Below are 16493 nucleotides of genomic sequence, written 5' to 3'. Positions count from 1 at the left end.
AATAGCGCTATGGAGGGCGCCGGATAATGATCAATAAACTCTCATGGATTCCTGATTGGGATCAGCTAGGTTCCATGCCGCCCCTCGTCTGAGTTCGGGGCTGAACTCAGACTCAGGGAGGCGCAGCGCGCTGCGGACCAGTCATCACACCCCGCGCGCGCACAAAGACAAAACAAAACAACACAAAACCACAAGCAGGCCACAAAAGAGAACAAACCAAACCCTCCCCACTGAACCCATCCAAAGCGCGCAGTAGAGAAAAAGGAAAATAGAACAGAGGATCCATGAAAAAGAAAACAACAACCTGAGAGAACAAGCAGAACAAACAAAGGAAAGGGTGATCCTGAACACGTCTTGAAGGCGCGACGCGCGCCGCGTCGCGAAGATCTTGAAAGGAACTGAGTCTTGAGTCTTGAAGCTTGAACCCTAGGGCACCTTGACCAGCCGCGCGCCAGCGCGCAATGCTTTGAACTGAGTCTACATCTGTACCATGCGGCACACCACACCGTAGAGAGTGAAACTTGTACAAACGGTGGAACACAGCAGGGACGTATAAGGGAGAAAAAAAAGCCATGAGGTTGGAAACCAACAACGTAATATCTTCCTGTGTTCTCAGAGGACCCAAGTCTGTTTTTGTTGAGTTCAGGCGGATGGTTGGAGCGCTAAAGAGGCGGGGTCGTCTCGAGATAAGTCTGTTTTCTTTGAGCTGAGGCGGCTGGTTGTGGCGCTAAAGAGGCGGGGTCTTCTCGGATATGATAATCGATACCTTTGTAGAGTACTTTGGACGCAATATCTTCAAGGACAAACATTTCGTAAAGTGCAATCAGGACGTCTTTGTCTGAGATAATCTGAGTATACAGCCGAGGAAAATGGCATTGTAAGGCATATCGGAGTTGATCCCTGGTAAGAGAAACATGGAACGGGGCCGGAACCACCTTTGGGAACGTGGTGAAAGGGGCCGGATAGCCACCAACGGGCGGGGGCGAGACCCATTTGTGCCAAAATACGATGGCGGCGTCTTTCTTCATTGTATCGGGGAGCTTCACTTTGGGATGTAGGTGCTTGATGGCTTTCAAGACAATGGCGATGGTGATACTATTATTGTACGGGTTGAGTCGAGGTGTGGTGAGCTTGGTGTTGTCCATCATCACAGCATTGTCCGAGGTGTCATCTTTCTCTTCGTCTTGGTCTGATGCCTCTTGCGTTTCAAGGTAGGCTAGGATGAGGGGGTACACCTTGCTGGAATAGTAATTGATGAGAATCCCCTTTGAGTAGCCGGAGGGCGGTTTGTATTCAGGGTAGAAATGCTTGATGATTTTGAGAAGGATGGGCTTTGTACTGGGTTTTTTCTCCAAATTCACGGCTCGCTTGAGGTAGAATGTAAGGTGCTCCGGAACGGTGCCGATGAGATCTAAAGTGGATCCGCGGGGGGCCAAGACGTTTGAACGCAACTGAGATTCGGTGACTTGATCAACAGGGGGGGCCACTCCGCCCTCGGTATTGGTCGCGGTTTCACCCACAAGTTGGATTGGCCCTTGATCTTCATGGGGAGCGGTCGGGTCACGGGTGGCTCGAACGAGTACGCTGGTACGAGTGGTTTTTCTTCTGGCCATGCTGATGGGGAATCAATTAAAGGATGCAATTCATTGTATAAGTGAACTTTCTCCGAGGTTTATATGCAAAAAGTCCTCAATATATTACCTGGTGGTCCGAGGGGTGGATTAGAAAAAGTTTTGAGGACAGTGTCGTTGGATGGTCGAATCGGCTGTTTCTTGGATGGTGATGGCGGGGATGGAAACGGTCAGATGGAGTGGATTTTTTAGTTATAGTCTCGTCAGGATTTACATTTCCGCACCGGAGAGAAAGCACAAAGGAATCCTGTGTTACTCAGACACATGCGGGTCTTAGGAACGCTTGGTGCGACCGCAGACTTACTTGAATCCCTACGACCCGTAATTAGGCCTACCTCCAAACGTGACCATGCCGAAGGGATCAGGCCAGCGGCCAGAAAAGCCACCGTTCAACTCGAACAATCCCAAAGCAACTCCTCGACAGTTGGTCAACTTTATCAACCTGAGGACGGCCCCCGGAGAGGAGAGTGGATTTGATGTTAATACGCCGAGGGATGTACTGCAAAGGGCAGCGGCCAGATTATGCGAGTCACGTACGTCTGACTTTCCATATCTCTGTTTTTGGGTCACGTATCTTGTGAGCCATCCAACTCGGAGTAATTGCTGATAGCAAACTGTTCATCTTTAGGAGGAACTGATGATGTGGGCACATCGCAAATGATGCAGCAAGGTACAGCCCCGTTGAAGCCACGGCTCAAACTCGTCCTGCGTCGTGAGCACCCCGATGAAGAAGGGCCCGAAAGTATTCCTGCGAGTGTCAGACAGACAGAGGGAACAAACGAGACGGGGCCGATAAGTAGTCCTCTATCCTCTGTCCATGAAGATGAGGGGACCAGTCCTGAAAAGGAGAAGGGAAATATGGATTTGGGGCGGGGGAATGGTATGTGTTAGGTCAGATGATACCGTTATTCTTTGCATGTGGAGAACTGATCAGTATCAGCATACCTTTTCGATATACAGGTGCAGGGAATCGGAAGGAAGTGCACTTTAATGAGACGGGTAGGCGATCCAATGTCGGACGATTGGACCCGGTGGCAAGCACTTCGAACAATCGTACTTCAGCCAAGCGTCGCCAAATGGAAGATGGGTTGGAGACAGCCGCCACTGGTCCCAGACGTGATAGCCCAAAGAGAAAGAAGCTGCCCCCCAAACCAATCGGTTGTGTCCAGTTCGCACCTGTGATCTTGTCGGAGACAGCCCCCACTGCCGCCGGACGTAATAGCCCAAAGAGGAAGAAGCAGCCCCCCAAACCAATCGGTCGTGTCCAGATCGCTCCTCTGATCTCCCCAACTGGAATAGAATCGTTGGAAGAGTCCTTACCCAGTCAAGAACCTATGATCTGGTTTGAGCCAGATCAGCCGCTAGAATCATCCTCCCCCGGCCTTACGTCGAGCTGGGTTCCTCTGAAGCCGACGCCAAGAAGAATACCCTCACCAACGAATGAAAAAGTACCAGAGGCCGTGGATCCTTTTGTTGAGGCAGAGCTAGGCGAAATTGAAAGTTTGCGTTTGAAAAATAATAAGCCGGCCGATGACACGCTGAGTCAGACCGTTATGCAAGTGATGAGGACATTACAAGTTGGGTTGTTGAGCTGTGAGTTCCCAACAAACCATTTTCAATTGCTTGTGAGCTGAGGCACTTACTAACAAGGGCTTACCAGCGGGATGGCAAAACCTTTGTGATCCCCAAGGCGTTGATGAATCAAACTCGAGCAACCCGGATGAGAGGGATTTGGTGAGGGAAGATCAGCCGACGCATGTCTTCTTGGATAAATTAGTGCAGAGGGGTCTCATCGTCCGATCTGCGCCGCCTCAGTCTGATCAAGCCGGCCTCCGCATCAGACAGGTTCAATTAGGACCTCTGTCCTCAATCGAGAAACCAATGGCCATGGGAGCTATTGAATCAAGCGTTCCGGTAGATACACTGATTATCTTCAGTCCGCCACTCTCCAACACCACCCATGCCATGGAGGGAAACGACCATTGTCAGCCTGAAGAAAGAGTTGCTCAGCAGATGACGAGCTCTACCTTTGCTTCTTCAAACGATGTAGACTCAAGCCTTGAGTGTGAATCAAAACTTTCAGAAACAAGCACTTGCCGCCTTTCCTTGCCGCGCTCCCGCCCGCCCGTGGATAAGAACAATTCGGATCCTAATCAGATGTACCCAGATAATGTTGAGAAAAATGACTCCACTATCCGAAATCACGGTAAGAATCTTTCCTGTGCAGGAGAAAATGAAAATGAATAGTCAACTCATGACCCTGTCCCTCTGCTGATTGTAAAGATTTTGCAGAGGTTTACAAATATGCCTATCAGGCCTACCGTAAAGTCAAGCCAATCAAGTGCTTTGGTTCCACCAGAGCTGCTGAAGTCCATGAGACGGTCACCACGCTTGCCCCAGCTGAGGACAGTCAAAATTTGATTGAAAGTCAGCAATGTTTTGCCGCCTGATGAGGTCAAAAAAAAGAGGTGCTAATTAATCAGTGGGGTTGTTTGTTACATACCATTGATGACCAGTTGGACCTCAATCCTCCGCGTCGGCCAGCATTATCCCTGATCTGTACGGAAAGTTATCAGGTATGCTTGCGAGCTGAACTAACCACCCTTGGATTGGATAACTAAGTGATGGTTGACGCACGTACCTCGGATGACTAGTCGCCCCTCATTCACTGGCCTCGGCCGACATTATGCCTATGGATCTGGACAGAAAATTCACCGGTAAGATACATCAGCTTGACATCATCACCGCTTCCGGATCAGAAAAGATTAAACTGATTGTTCATGCACGTACCATTGAGGTCCAGTCGGACCTCAGTCATCAGCCTCGGCACTTTTCCCCCCCATGGATCTTGACAGAACATCATCAGGTAAGCCTTTGAGCTTGACTATCTTTGTATGTAACCGCCCTCGGATCCAATTGGGTATTTTTAAGTTGAAAGTAGCTTGGATGACTACATGTAGTCGCACCTCATTCACCGTCACCGGCCAACTTTATCTCCGGGGATCTACACAGAGAATTAACCGGTGAGTTTTTGAGCATTGGAGCATGACTGACCGCTCTCGGGCCAGATATTTACATCAACTGAAAATCATGGTTTATATAGGGCCGGGGGCAACCCCATGAACTTGCTACACATGGACTCGGATGGATCCTAATGGGTCATCAATGATCATCAATCACGGACGAGCTGATATCATTCTTGTGCCCTGCAACCTCACAATCCCACCCTGGCCGGAAACACTGATTTTTGTAAACAAATACATATGCCGGCCAAACGTGACAACCCTTGTGCTATCCTATCGCGACTGAAACTTGTTTGTAAAGGCTCACCTTTCATACATATGTGTATTTACTAATAGGGGGGTTCACGTTGCAAAAAAAGCAATGCTGATTTCGTCTGCTCATGCACCTGTGAGTAAGGTTTATGCCTTGCAGATTGCTTCGAAAGGGGAGCTGCCCAGCCAAACCTTTTTGCTTTCTCACAATTTTCAAAAGCTGCATCTGCTTGTTTTGGTTGCTGATTTGCAAAATCAGCCTTACGTGAACCCCCCTAATACTTGTACAATCACCACCAGTGATAGGCCACACGTTGTATATATTTACCTATCGCTTACACTAGTAAACTCTCTTTGATGTGTTTGTGAATGAAAGAGAATGAAAGCGTATGTAGAGAGTCTCCCAAACATCTAAATACATAATACACACAAACATGCGCCGCCGGGCATAGACTATAGTGGCCACAGCAAGAGTGGCCGATCCAGAAATAATAAGAAGTGAATCAGTAACAATTGACTCGCAGGATCCTAACGGTCCTCTCGTAACTCCCCCTGTGCTGGGGGAGCAAATGCTCCCCTTGCATTCCCTCTTTGACTTCCTGCCCGCCATCAAGAACCCCGTGCGAGCCTCTGTAGTTTGTGCCCCTTACTCCTAGTAATCAAGACCAGAATCTCGAAGGCTCATCAGGCAAGCTCTCCGCCACATTGATTTCACGCATGAGATTGATCTCCCGCATTTTACTGACTGAGATATTTACAACTATATACAGGGCAGATAAAAACACACGCAACACAAGCAGAAAAAGGACCAAGCAATGGTGAGCACCAAGCCAAAAGGACCCGCACGACTTCCAAAAACGCCCAGGCTTCAAACCATCTTCAGCCACGCAATAGCACCTGGCATAGGAAGGAAAAGTGAGTACTTTTTGCACCCAAAAACACACAACTGCAAGCTAGATAAACTCACCGCACTCACTTCCAGATCAGTCCAACCTGGCGCGCTTGCTTGAGGGACCAGCAACAGGCTCGGAGTCGTCAACGTTTTGCTTAATCCTAGCAACAACCGCATTGAAATCTTGTTCCTCAGCCGTGATAACTCGTTCCTCAGCCGCGTCGACCCAATCCTCCTCCGCACCATCTGCTTGGCTAAGCTCGGTTTTCTCAGAAGCCTCCGAACTTGCCTCTGCCTCGCTACGCTCAATTGACTCAGGAGGGGCCGAACTTGCCTCTGCCTCGCTACGCTCGATTGACTCAGGAGGGGGACTTGCCTCATGAGGTGGTGAATGGACTCGCAGCGTGGGTGGATCACGAAGCGCCTCCGTGTCCCGTCGAGCAGCCTCTTCGGCCATATCACAAAGTTCCAAGAGGCCGGTAATTCTGTTCATATAATCTTCATACCCTTCCCCCTCCTCAACCACATCCGCCCAATCCTCTGAGAAATCTGCTCCTTCCCATCGCATTCTCACTTCACGGTTGGCGTACCATGCTTCTTGAATGCGGCGGTGTTCGGCTTGGTTGTCTTCTTCCTCATCATAGAAAGTCCTCAAAAGCTCGGAGTCACGCAGGGCTAGTAATTGCGCCGCACTTGCAATCCTCGCTTCGGCCCGCCGAACTGTTCGCCTGGCCCCTCGGATGGTTCTCTCCATCCGTCTCATCTCGTCTCGAATCTCGGTTCTTCTTGCCTCCCTCGCCTGAGCCGGATTCAGCACGGGCGGCTCCACTCGACCATCATCCGCATCCCGATCCATGACGGCCGGCTCCACTGGATCATCGTCCTCCACCCAATCCACGACAGCGCGCTCCACTCGATCATCATCCGCATCCCGATCCATGACGGCCGGCTCCACTGGATTATCATTGTCTCCCTGCACAGGATCATTGATTGGCCCGCCCACTTCATCCGCCAGCTGCTGCTGCTCAATGATAAACCGCCTCCGGTATTTGTCCACCTGCAGCCAAAAATTCTCGTCGGAGTCCGCCCTTGCTTGTTGTTCAGTCCCAAGCAGACTCCAGAACTTCGCTCAAAATTCAGTCTCGTCTTGCCAAGCCGCCCGGTTCAAGCCGTCCAAGACACGTCCCACAAAGGCCTGATAAACTATTGCTCCCCCAAGCACTGCAGAAAGCTCCTCCCGTGGAATCCCAGCAGCACTCAGCAGCCTCGCCTTTTCTTCCTCGGTGATACGACCCAAAAGTTCAGAGTTGAACATCGTAGATAGCACAGCTCGAGCAATACTAGTCTTCATTGCTGCGACCAAGCCGTGCAATGGTTCGATGTTGTCGGGAATTGGTTCAGTATCGGGGTCATTTGCTTCAGGGGCCGCGCCTTCGTTCGGCAAGTGGGGTTCAATTGTGTGATCGACATCCATCGGATCTTCTTCCGCTGCGGCAGGTAACGCAACGTCTGCCTCCTCCTGATCAACACTAGCAGCTTCTCCCGCATTGGGAACACCGACCATCCCACGGCTTTCAATGATTCGCAACAAGCCATTGATCCTTTCCTCGACGGCTTCGATGTCAAGATGAAACTGTCTGGCTTCTGTGTTACAGACTTCTACCCGCGCAGCAAATGATAATCAGCCAGTAAGTTAAGAGTAGTTGACCACAAAATAGAGAAACTTACGGATTACTTGATTGATTTTCTGATTCAGATATCTCAGGCGAGTATCGGTGTCCATACCTTCCGCGGTCACTACCCAATTTAAAGTCAAAGCCATCAGTACAGTCCACCCAATACCCAAATCTTTCCACAAGCCACTCACACTCTCGGAACCTCTCGGGCAGCTCACGATCACTAATGTACACGGTGGTGCGGCTCCGACGGGATGACATTTCTGAGGGGCCAGGGATTTGACTATATCTTGCTGAGAACGTTGAAACGTTGAGTTGGTTATTGTTTATCCCGACGGACAAGCACGTAGGTACAGAGGAATTCAAAACACGAGGGTGGAGACTATAGCGTGGTTAGAGGGCGTTAGAGTTGGTTCCGACACCCCTAGGTAGGTACAGAGGACTTCAAAAGATGAGGAGGGATGGTCGTTCAGAGAGACAGATGATAACTTCAGTTTTGCGCTGCAGGTGGCCGAAAGATCAAGTATTGGGATGAACTCTCTCCGACGAGTCCCTTTCTTTGCCCAATTTCCTTCGACACACCACTTCTTCCTTGACTCCTTTGATCACCTTCATTTCTGCCCCAGTTTCGCCGTTTTCCCCACTCATCTGACCTGGCCGACCGACCGCGGCCAATCATTATTGTTATGTACCCAAACAGACAATGACGCCATTTTCATTAGTTGAACTGTTTTACATCGCCATCTCCCTTCAAAGAGATACGTGCTACCCAGTCCTGAACATCTAATCTCACTGAACTGCCGGGCCGGCGATTTTATCCTGAACAGCGGGGCTGGCGATTTTATTGTCAATTGACCAGTCTATCCCCCACGTTCCAATGTAACCCAATTTGTTATCAATCATAGTTTTGAATGTTAAGCCCGATACGCTCAAACCCGCCCAATCCAACACTCTTCAGTGACCGTATACATATCTCTATTTTTCGCCGTTTGACTGCTAAATGGCTATCACCTTCTCCTTTGTGACAACCAAGACCCACCACCTGACTTTTTTAGACTTCTGGATGCGAGTAGCAAGCACAGCACACCCAAACACCAATCCCCCTTTTTGATCATCCCACCGTCCGCCAACTGCACCAAAAAACTCATTGTGGTCTTGCCTGCCTTACACAGAAGCCGGTCGTTGCGAGCCCTTCCAAATTTTATCCTCCCCACCTGTCAACACTATCACCAGCCCCTTCATAGGAAGAATGTGGCAATGGCCCTCTGAAACGCCGTTGGTACCGGCTTCCGCACCTTTCTCTTGGCTTTACGTCTCATTACAAGCCATTCGCCGGTTGGGTAATTGAAGGTGAGTTATACATGTCCTCCAATTCCGTTGTTCCCCCAGCCCCCAGTGCTCTCCCTCAATTATTTTTTGACAATCCTGATCTCCGACTGATCATCTTTCTACATTAATGTTGATCTGGAATCACATCTGTCTATATTCAATTCCCTGCTCTCTGAATTAACACTCCGTCAACATTCCTTGTAATTAAAAATGCCACCCAAACGACGTTGCCAGATCCCTTTGGTCATCCCACCTGCAATATCAGACCCCCACCCGACTTTACATCATGCAGTCTCCCCTCAACGAACGCGCTCGGGAAAATCGTTTCAAGCACCTGTACAATCTTCCACAACCTGTAAGTCAATTGCCCAGCCATTTCTGTTTGTTGCGTGTCACTGAGTTCCCCCTTGTATTCATCTTGCGTCTAGCGCGACACAGGCGTCCCAGACATTTGACCCCAGGATCTCCACCCCACTCACTTCCTCGAACTGCCCGGAAACAAAAGTCCCGGACAGTTGTTGAAGACAGCGATAGTGACGAATCAACCGATGATGAAACGTATCGGCCTCCGACTACCCGGCCGCGTTGCGGAAACGCCCCGAACAAGCTCACCGTGGTTGGAAGCCAACCCAATCAGCAGATGCCCGGCGAGCTGAATGAATGTATTTTCACCGGCATCGAAGGAACCCGACAGCCGCCTTGAATTGTCAACTTCCCATGGGGTTTCTCCATACCTCTGCCGGAGTTGAGCCAAAGCAACCAGCGCATGTCTCTTTTTGCCCAAGTTGAAGATGATGATATGAGAGGTGTCCTTCGGAAAGTTGGATGCTGCGGTTTGGTTGTCAAAACCAGGCCTCAACTCATCCAATTATGCATTCAATATGCACAGCTAAGTATGTATCTCTTCAGCTTTTGTGATTGTGTACGTCTACAAAGCTGACTTTCCGACACAAAACAACAAGTTCTAAAACTACCCAGTAAGCAGTCGAATTCCGACTCGACCAACTCGCAGCATCAGTCCTCTTTGCCCAACGCTTCTCAGCCGCCGGACGCCACTTCCTCAAACCGAATCAATTCTACTCCAAACGGTGCAACTCCCTACTTGGATAGTCACAGGAACAACTCAAATCCGCGTCCGTCTCAGTCCCCTCGAGGCAACACTCCCCAGGCGCCGGAAGCCACTGTCTCAAACTCAGCAGACATCACTCCAAGCCGCCCGACGAACCCCCAGTCAAATCCTGAATCCTCATCAAACGTTCCCCAGACCCAACATATTTCCGACACAGCAGAAAACCCCCTGAACGGTACCAAGTCGAGTCAGTTAAATACCAACTCCATCCACCTCCCCGCAAGTTTGTCTCAGCCGCCCATTGTCAATTCAAATAGCCCAGCTGAAGTAGGAGGGGCAGCCTCCGTCTTGACTCCTGGAAATGGCGATCTGATCCAGTGGACCACACCTCCTAACCGTCGGAACACTCCTAACCCTCGGTGCACACCTAATCTTCGGTACCAGCGAATGCACCCAAGCTCTCCCAACCCGTCCTCAATTCCCGTGACCTCCCTTAAAGGCAATCGCCCGGATTGTGACCCCGTGATCCCTTCCTCATTGCCGGGCCTTGATCCAGATGTTCCCAACCATAAGTGAGTTTATTCCGTGCATCAACATCCATCCAAAGCAAAGTTGATGCAATGCTGACCGCCTCTTGTGCCTGTATCGAGTGAAGAGAATGACGACACCTCTAGTCATCACTCCCGCGGGAGTCCTTCAGCCCTACACACGATGCAAGAGAACCAGATTGCAATCATCGAGCTGCTCCGAACGCACTCCATGAAGTTTTCAGTACTCCAAGACAATATAGCTTCAACACTTCGACATCAGCAAGAGATCAAAGAGAAATTGGAAATCCTATCGGAATTAATGCTGCACTCCCGTCCGGGTCCGGGCAGACCCACGCGCACGAACCCCACGGAAACCAATGCTCCTGTGCTGCAGGCCATTCCTTGTACGGGGAGGCTCAAGGTATGTGTGTTTCCTTGCACAAACATTTGCACTGATTACTGACCATCTTTGCTACATTAACCATTTATAAGCAACTCCAAAAACTGTTTTTTGAATCTTTGTTTGGATTGCCTGCTAAGGCGGAGCTACCTCCCTCTCCTCCAACTACTTCCGAAAAAACCAAGTGGCGTGCTCACATGGACGATGATTCTCTAGACGACCCGGAAAGGCAACATGACAGTGATGACCCTGAGACCGACGAGGAGGCTTCATATCCCCATTTCCCGTACCGTGGCGGTCCTGGCCATCCCTGGGCCTCGCAGGAGCAGCTGAAGATCATGTATCACATGTTAAAAGCCAAAGGAATCAAACAATTCCGGATGGATTTTACCGCCAGTTTAACGGATCCCGTAAACGTTTTTTGCCTCACTGTTGCCCGCGATATATTTGTCAAGCTGGTTGAGTGTGGTGAATATGATGGTCTCCAGCCTCACGAGTGCGCGCCGGACTTTATCTTGAAGCAGCTAACAGACTATGCCAGGGACAAGTTTGTGCGAAAGTGTGTTGCCTTGACATTTGATCCCCTTTGCTCTGTACGCATACTTAAAACCCTTTTATCATTATTTATTCAGGGCAAGAGAGAGAGTGAAACTCCCAATGGAAGTGCAGCTGTTGCGAGCAAAGGAAAAGTCAAGGAGTTCACGAAGAGTGAATGTAAGATTTTTAGGCCTATCCGCTGAAGTGTATTCCTATCACTGAAATCACCCATTCTACTTGGCTTTCAGGTGCGGAATGCCCGAGTCAGATCCGCACTGGAAATCGGAGGCCTGCAGGCATTGATCCCAATCATCAAGAGTTGCACCAGTGACGATGAGACTGATGACGAAATCACTCCAGCCCCCGAACCCTCTAGCTCTTTGTCTAAACGAGGCCAACTCAAATTTTGCAAGACCCGGCAGTTAGTGTGGCGCAGCAAGGAGGTTACTCAGGCATTTGTTCTACTAGATGAATACCGCGATAAACAAACAGCATCGACATGCAAAGCTCACAGAGGGGTTCCAGCTCGGAGCAGACGACGACCGCCGTGCCCCACAATGAGTAAAATCAAACCAGCTAAAGCTTTAACCAAAGATACTTACAATAGAGAATGGCTAGAGGCCCAAGATAGGGTTATTGTTGATGGCTTAAATATTGTATCGCAATCAGTTGTGAAAAAGATGCTCATTAGATTGAAATCACTTGCCTAGTTTTTTGAAGACAGATGACTGCCTTTTTTGTTCCATAATGTACATAGTGTTTTTTTCAACTTCTTGTCAATAATTGCATCACAATTTTTTAGCTTGCAACAAACAAGACAAACAAACAAATAACCATTAAACAAACAAGATAAGATATACTGTGAAAATGAAGTCAAAATTGATTGAAAATTACAAAAAAAAAAAAGGAGACAAAAAGGTTTATAGAAACACACAGTACCAAAGTGAAAAAGGTGCAAAAAAACAAGAGAAAGAAGAATATCTGCTGAGGCTCAGTTTTCTTGTTGTGTTTTGCGGGGGCTGAGGATACTCAGCCCAACATACTTTTTTTTGGGTGTTCCAACATAACAAAAAAAAGTGTTTCCCGGACCTTCAACTTTGAATATTTTTTTTGGGGAATTCAATTATCCTTGAAGTGCTCACGCTGATGAGCTCGTTCATGACGCTGAGTCCAATGGTGCTGATTTCCGCCAGTGATGCCTCCACCTTGATGATGTATTTGAGGAGGTCATTGTTGTAGGAGATACAAAGATACTGCGACCAGACGCGATATATGCCGTAAATCGTGGCCGTGGCGTAATTGGTCTTTAATCAATTCCAAATCTTGTGTGGGTCGCGTCCACAGGTGCTTGACAAGCTCGTAAGAATTTCCAGAACAATTTTTGAGTTGAGGATGAGCCACGCCTCCAACTTTTGTTCCTTAATCTTGTCATCATTTGACTTGGACGTATCCTTTTCCACAACAGGCCATAGCTTCTTGAATTCCAGGTAGGCACTCATGGTGTTTTGCCAATTGGCATAGTTGCTGCCATTGAAGGTTGGAATTATTATGATTTCTTTCTCTTCCTTCTTGCTGGTGACAGCGGTTCCTGGGGTTGGAATGCTGATTGGAGGAAGAGAGCCTTGTCGAGTGGCGGTCGGCATTTTCGATCCTGCTCCTAGTTGCTGATGGTGGTGAGTGAGGTTGTTTGAGCAGTCGAGACTGTAAATCTGTAAGAATTCTGACAACTAAGATATGATTTCATGTTAGAATAGCCTAGATCAAAACTATATACAATGGCATATTGCCGCTATCTAAATGTAATGAGAAGATGAGGTGAAATAGCTAATCACCTAAGAGCAGGCCGGTTTGCCGTGCTTCTGAGTAGAAGAGAGAAAAAGGAAACTGAAAGGACAAGAAGTCTTGAGAGAGGTTGAAGTAGGAAGGGATCGGCTTCGGACAAGAGTGCAGTCTGATGTCTGTGATGTTAATGCTACGAGTCAGCTAACTCGCTCAATGCTAATTGCATGATCTATCAATGGAGGAGAGATGTTCTACCTCTTGTAACGTGCACGCTCGTAGTGACGGTCTATGATCGCGACGAGTCGTTCCGGTTAAGGCTGTGGCTAAGAGACCGTCCTGGTTAGTCTCAATCATGTGACGGTCTAGCTATGAATGAAGTCTGCACTCACTCGTCGGTCAGCGGACTGATGCAAGAGTTGAGGCTGGCTGGGTGATTGGTTATTCTGTGGAATAGAGAGCTGTACGGGCGATGGAGCTGTTAGTCTAGTGCTTCTGCCCGTCTTAGTCTGCTGCTTAAGTACTCACGATTCCGAAGGTCTTGGAACCGTGCTCGCCTTGCTGTTGCGGCTTCTGTAGTCTGTGGCTTGTGTCCTAGGGGTGTTGCTGCTAGTGACATCTGCTGTAGTCGCAATGAAACAACCCGAAGTTAGCTACCGTACTTGTGGCTTTGTTTGGAGGGATGATGTGAAGCCCCCGCCTCCGACGGGGTTTCACACAAAGGGTCACGGTATTACGTGACCCCTCGCGCGGATGAACACTTATACTCGAGTCCCCACTTCCCTAGTCCGGCAGGGACTCATTCCCTCCCGGCTAGGTAAGCAGTCTTTTCTGATTCCTTTTCATTTTCCCTTGTCCTCCTTCTTCCTCTCCTACATGGTTGTACTTACCAATTAGAGGGACTCATTCCCTCCCGGCTAGCTTGCAATACAGATTGGACCTAGAACTTCCGGCTTCCGCCCGCTCCACGTGCCTTTTCCCATCATCTTCAGTGAGGGTCCACCGGACCCTTACAGATGAAACATCTGTGCTTACATGTCTTTCCATCACAGTCTGTTTCTCCCCCGCGCCTCTTTGCAGGTTGCGCATCATCTCCTGTATTCTGACAAATGGGCCTGCTGTTTCCTGTGCTACATTTCAACCGGGTCTCTTAGCTTATCTGTCGCATGGCCTTGTCTAGCCTAATTGCGTGGCTTTGGTGCTTACGGGTTGCGTTGGCTTCCGTGATTCTGGCGAGCAGTTTGTCTCGGGATTTTAGTCCTAGTCTTTCTGCGAGAGTCCTGTGCTTAAACACATCTAGGTCAGTCTTGGTTACAAGCCTTCCATTGTCTGATCTCTTGTACTCACAAGTTTCTTGGAGCTGCTGCTTTAAGTTCTACCGATGGCGTTGCGGCTGATCGTCTGGCTTCTGCAATCGTGGCGATACATTTTAGCTCTGCGTCTGGGTTAGGTCTGGACTGCGAAAAATCTGGTGCCACAAACCTCAAAGCTTGACTTGAAACATACTTTCACCCTATTTTCATCCTTTTTTGACTCAATTATAGATGATACCTGCCTTTTGCTTACCTTTCTTTGCAGCTGGGTCTGGGTCTAACCTCGCGAGCTTCCTCGGGGGTTGCTGCGGGTCTGGGTCTGAGTTTGGCTCTGGGCCTGATCCTGAATTCCTACAGTGAGTTGGTGTTTGTGAAGAGTTGGCGAGACGGGGGACAAACACATTTTTGAGGACACATTTGGCACAGGGATCAAGGTTGCCGCGCTTTTGCTATTGATTTCCAGTTACATCCCTGAATAGTTCCTCTTGGGAGTTCGCCAATCCATCATGTAGTGGAGAGGGTAGCAGGAAGAATACAAATCAAGCATAGAGTTGTTGGCGCCATTGTTACGAAGGGTGGGTGCGGATGCAATGAAGGCGGAGGCAAGCGGGGCATAGGAACAAAGGGCCTAGGATGAGGGAGTGAGGTTTCAAGCGGTTCCCGTTGAATCCCGGGAGGGGCACGAAGATATATGGCCTTCTGAGCTGACCACCGGAAGCGGTGGCAGTCGTCGCAGAGGCGTCCCTTCGCAAGTGCGCGGGATAGATGGGCTGGGAGCGGGTGCTGAGGGGCGGGAACGACTGGTAAGCCCGGCCGGGCCGCAGACTTGATCAGACGGCTCAAGCAGCTTTCTGCTAGCGTTGGGGGGTCGCTTGCGCAGGCCAGGATGCGAGCAAGCCGTCGCCGGCCTGAGGGCTGACGCATGGGCGGGTCCACGCTCAGTTTCACCAGCTTCCATTGGCGGAGGCTCGCAGGCAGACAACCGAGCGGGTTGCCAGAGAGATTCAGCTTGCACAGGCCAGGAAAGACCAGCGGCAGACTCCGGGGGATTTCTAAGAGGGGGGGGGGCATACGTCAGTCAACAAGCCAACCTGAGCCCAGTAGTTGTGTGTAATTAATACCTGTCAGTGAGTTCCGCGAAAGATCCAGATCTTTAATCCCGAGGATTATGTCTCGGGTCCGGTCTGCAAGTGAAGGGCGAAGAGGGCTGCTGGAGGAGAAGCCAAAGATCGGGCCAAACAACAAGTACCATGAGGTCACATTCTTGCAGCGTAGCCAGCTTGAGACCAGGAAGCGCGACTCGGCGGGATCGGCCCAAGAGAACGTGCTTGAGGGAATCAAGGACGGCCCAAGTGGGCAGGTCATACAGACCAACAATAGGCATATGAACCGGATGCTGATAGAATTCAGCCAGAAAATCCAACCTCAGTGCAAAATCTTCAAAACGGTCTATGCAGAGCAAGACCCCTACTTGTTCAATAATCTGACAGAGGTCAACATTTTTCTCTTGCTTTCGAAGCTTTGGCCACTTTTTTTGCATCACGGCCAGCGCCTTGGCTTCGTCTTGGTCTAAGCCTTGTTGATAGGTTTTCGAGTTGATTTCAGGATCATGGATGCGGCAGTCAAGATCATAAAACCAGCGAGCTGTCTTTCCGAAGAAACCCAAACCCAAGCAAAAAAACAAGGTATGAGCCAAACCAATCAGCTACATTTTCATTGGCTTCATGAGTTAGAGGAACATTGATGGCATACATAGTATTGGGAGGAGTAATCCCAGCAATTTGAACAAGTTAGACGAATGGATTGGGGAGGCTACGGTGGGCGTTGGCACGGATTCAGTGGGCATGGCGCTGGCGAGGATGCGGTTGGCGTGGCGCTGGACCAAGGCAAGGCTGGTGCATGTGATGCGAGATGTTCAGATATTTAAAGGGGGTGAGGTTTGTGTCTGCTGTCCCCCAGGGGTTCTGGTTTTGTCCCACCCCCTCACTGGAGGCGCCCTAATTGCTTGATTAGGCCCCTCCTTGACGGCTCCTCACAGAGTCCTTCACAACCGGCCCTTTTT

The 16493-nt window shown here is 49.6% G+C and overlaps 6 protein-coding genes across 6 annotated transcripts; 3 read left to right on the top strand and 3 right to left on the bottom strand.

Annotated features, from left to right (window-relative positions):
* Positions 1-662: 662 nt before the first annotated feature.
* On the bottom strand, positions 663-1613 carry PtA15_4A197 (uncharacterized protein; the record flags this gene model as incomplete). Its single annotated transcript, XM_053168056.1, has 1 exon — positions 663-1613. One exon carries the CDS (start codon positions 1611-1613, stop codon positions 663-665), a length of 951 nt encoding a protein of 316 aa, XP_053019304.1.
* Positions 1614-1980: 367 nt separating this feature from the next.
* Positions 1981-4754, top strand: PtA15_4A196 (uncharacterized protein; the record flags this gene model as incomplete). Its single annotated transcript, XM_053168055.1, has 10 exons — positions 1981-2164; positions 2260-2511; positions 2592-3224; positions 3292-3837; positions 3915-4058; positions 4148-4207; positions 4286-4348; positions 4435-4497; positions 4592-4654; positions 4735-4754. The coding sequence occupies 10 exons, from the start codon at positions 1981-1983 to the stop codon at positions 4752-4754; spliced, it is 2028 nt and encodes a 675-aa protein (XP_053019303.1).
* Positions 4755-5889: 1135 nt separating this feature from the next.
* On the bottom strand, positions 5890-7735 carry PtA15_4A195 (uncharacterized protein; the record flags this gene model as incomplete). Its single annotated transcript, XM_053168054.1, has 5 exons — positions 5890-6546; positions 6616-6921; positions 7021-7457; positions 7527-7595; positions 7666-7735. The coding sequence occupies 5 exons, from the start codon at positions 7733-7735 to the stop codon at positions 5890-5892; spliced, it is 1539 nt and encodes a 512-aa protein (XP_053019302.1).
* Positions 7736-9013: 1278 nt separating this feature from the next.
* Positions 9014-9506, top strand: PtA15_4A194 (uncharacterized protein; the record flags this gene model as incomplete). Its single annotated transcript, XM_053168053.1, has 2 exons — positions 9014-9158; positions 9232-9506. 2 exons carry the CDS (start codon positions 9014-9016, stop codon positions 9504-9506), a joined length of 420 nt encoding a protein of 139 aa, XP_053019301.1.
* A 63-nt stretch (positions 9507-9569) lies between these two features.
* On the top strand, positions 9570-11904 carry PtA15_4A193 (uncharacterized protein; the record flags this gene model as incomplete). Its single annotated transcript, XM_053168052.1, has 7 exons — positions 9570-9696; positions 9766-10444; positions 10523-10823; positions 10943-11361; positions 11435-11516; positions 11588-11760; positions 11832-11904. The coding sequence occupies 7 exons, from the start codon at positions 9570-9572 to the stop codon at positions 11902-11904; spliced, it is 1854 nt and encodes a 617-aa protein (XP_053019300.1).
* A 3031-nt stretch (positions 11905-14935) lies between these two features.
* Positions 14936-15796, bottom strand: PtA15_4A192 (uncharacterized protein; the record flags this gene model as incomplete). Its single annotated transcript, XM_053168051.1, has 2 exons — positions 14936-15483; positions 15553-15796. 2 exons carry the CDS (start codon positions 15794-15796, stop codon positions 14936-14938), a joined length of 792 nt encoding a protein of 263 aa, XP_053019299.1.
* Between the last annotated feature and the right edge of the window lie 697 nt (positions 15797-16493).

The sequence above is a fragment of the Puccinia triticina genome, chromosome 4A, assembly GCF_026914185.1.
Source record: "Puccinia triticina chromosome 4A, complete sequence".
Taxonomy (NCBI): Eukaryota; Fungi; Basidiomycota; class Pucciniomycetes; order Pucciniales; family Pucciniaceae; genus Puccinia; species Puccinia triticina.
The sequence above is the reverse complement of the archived record's forward strand: the minus strand, read 5'-3'. Positions and strand labels throughout refer to the sequence as shown.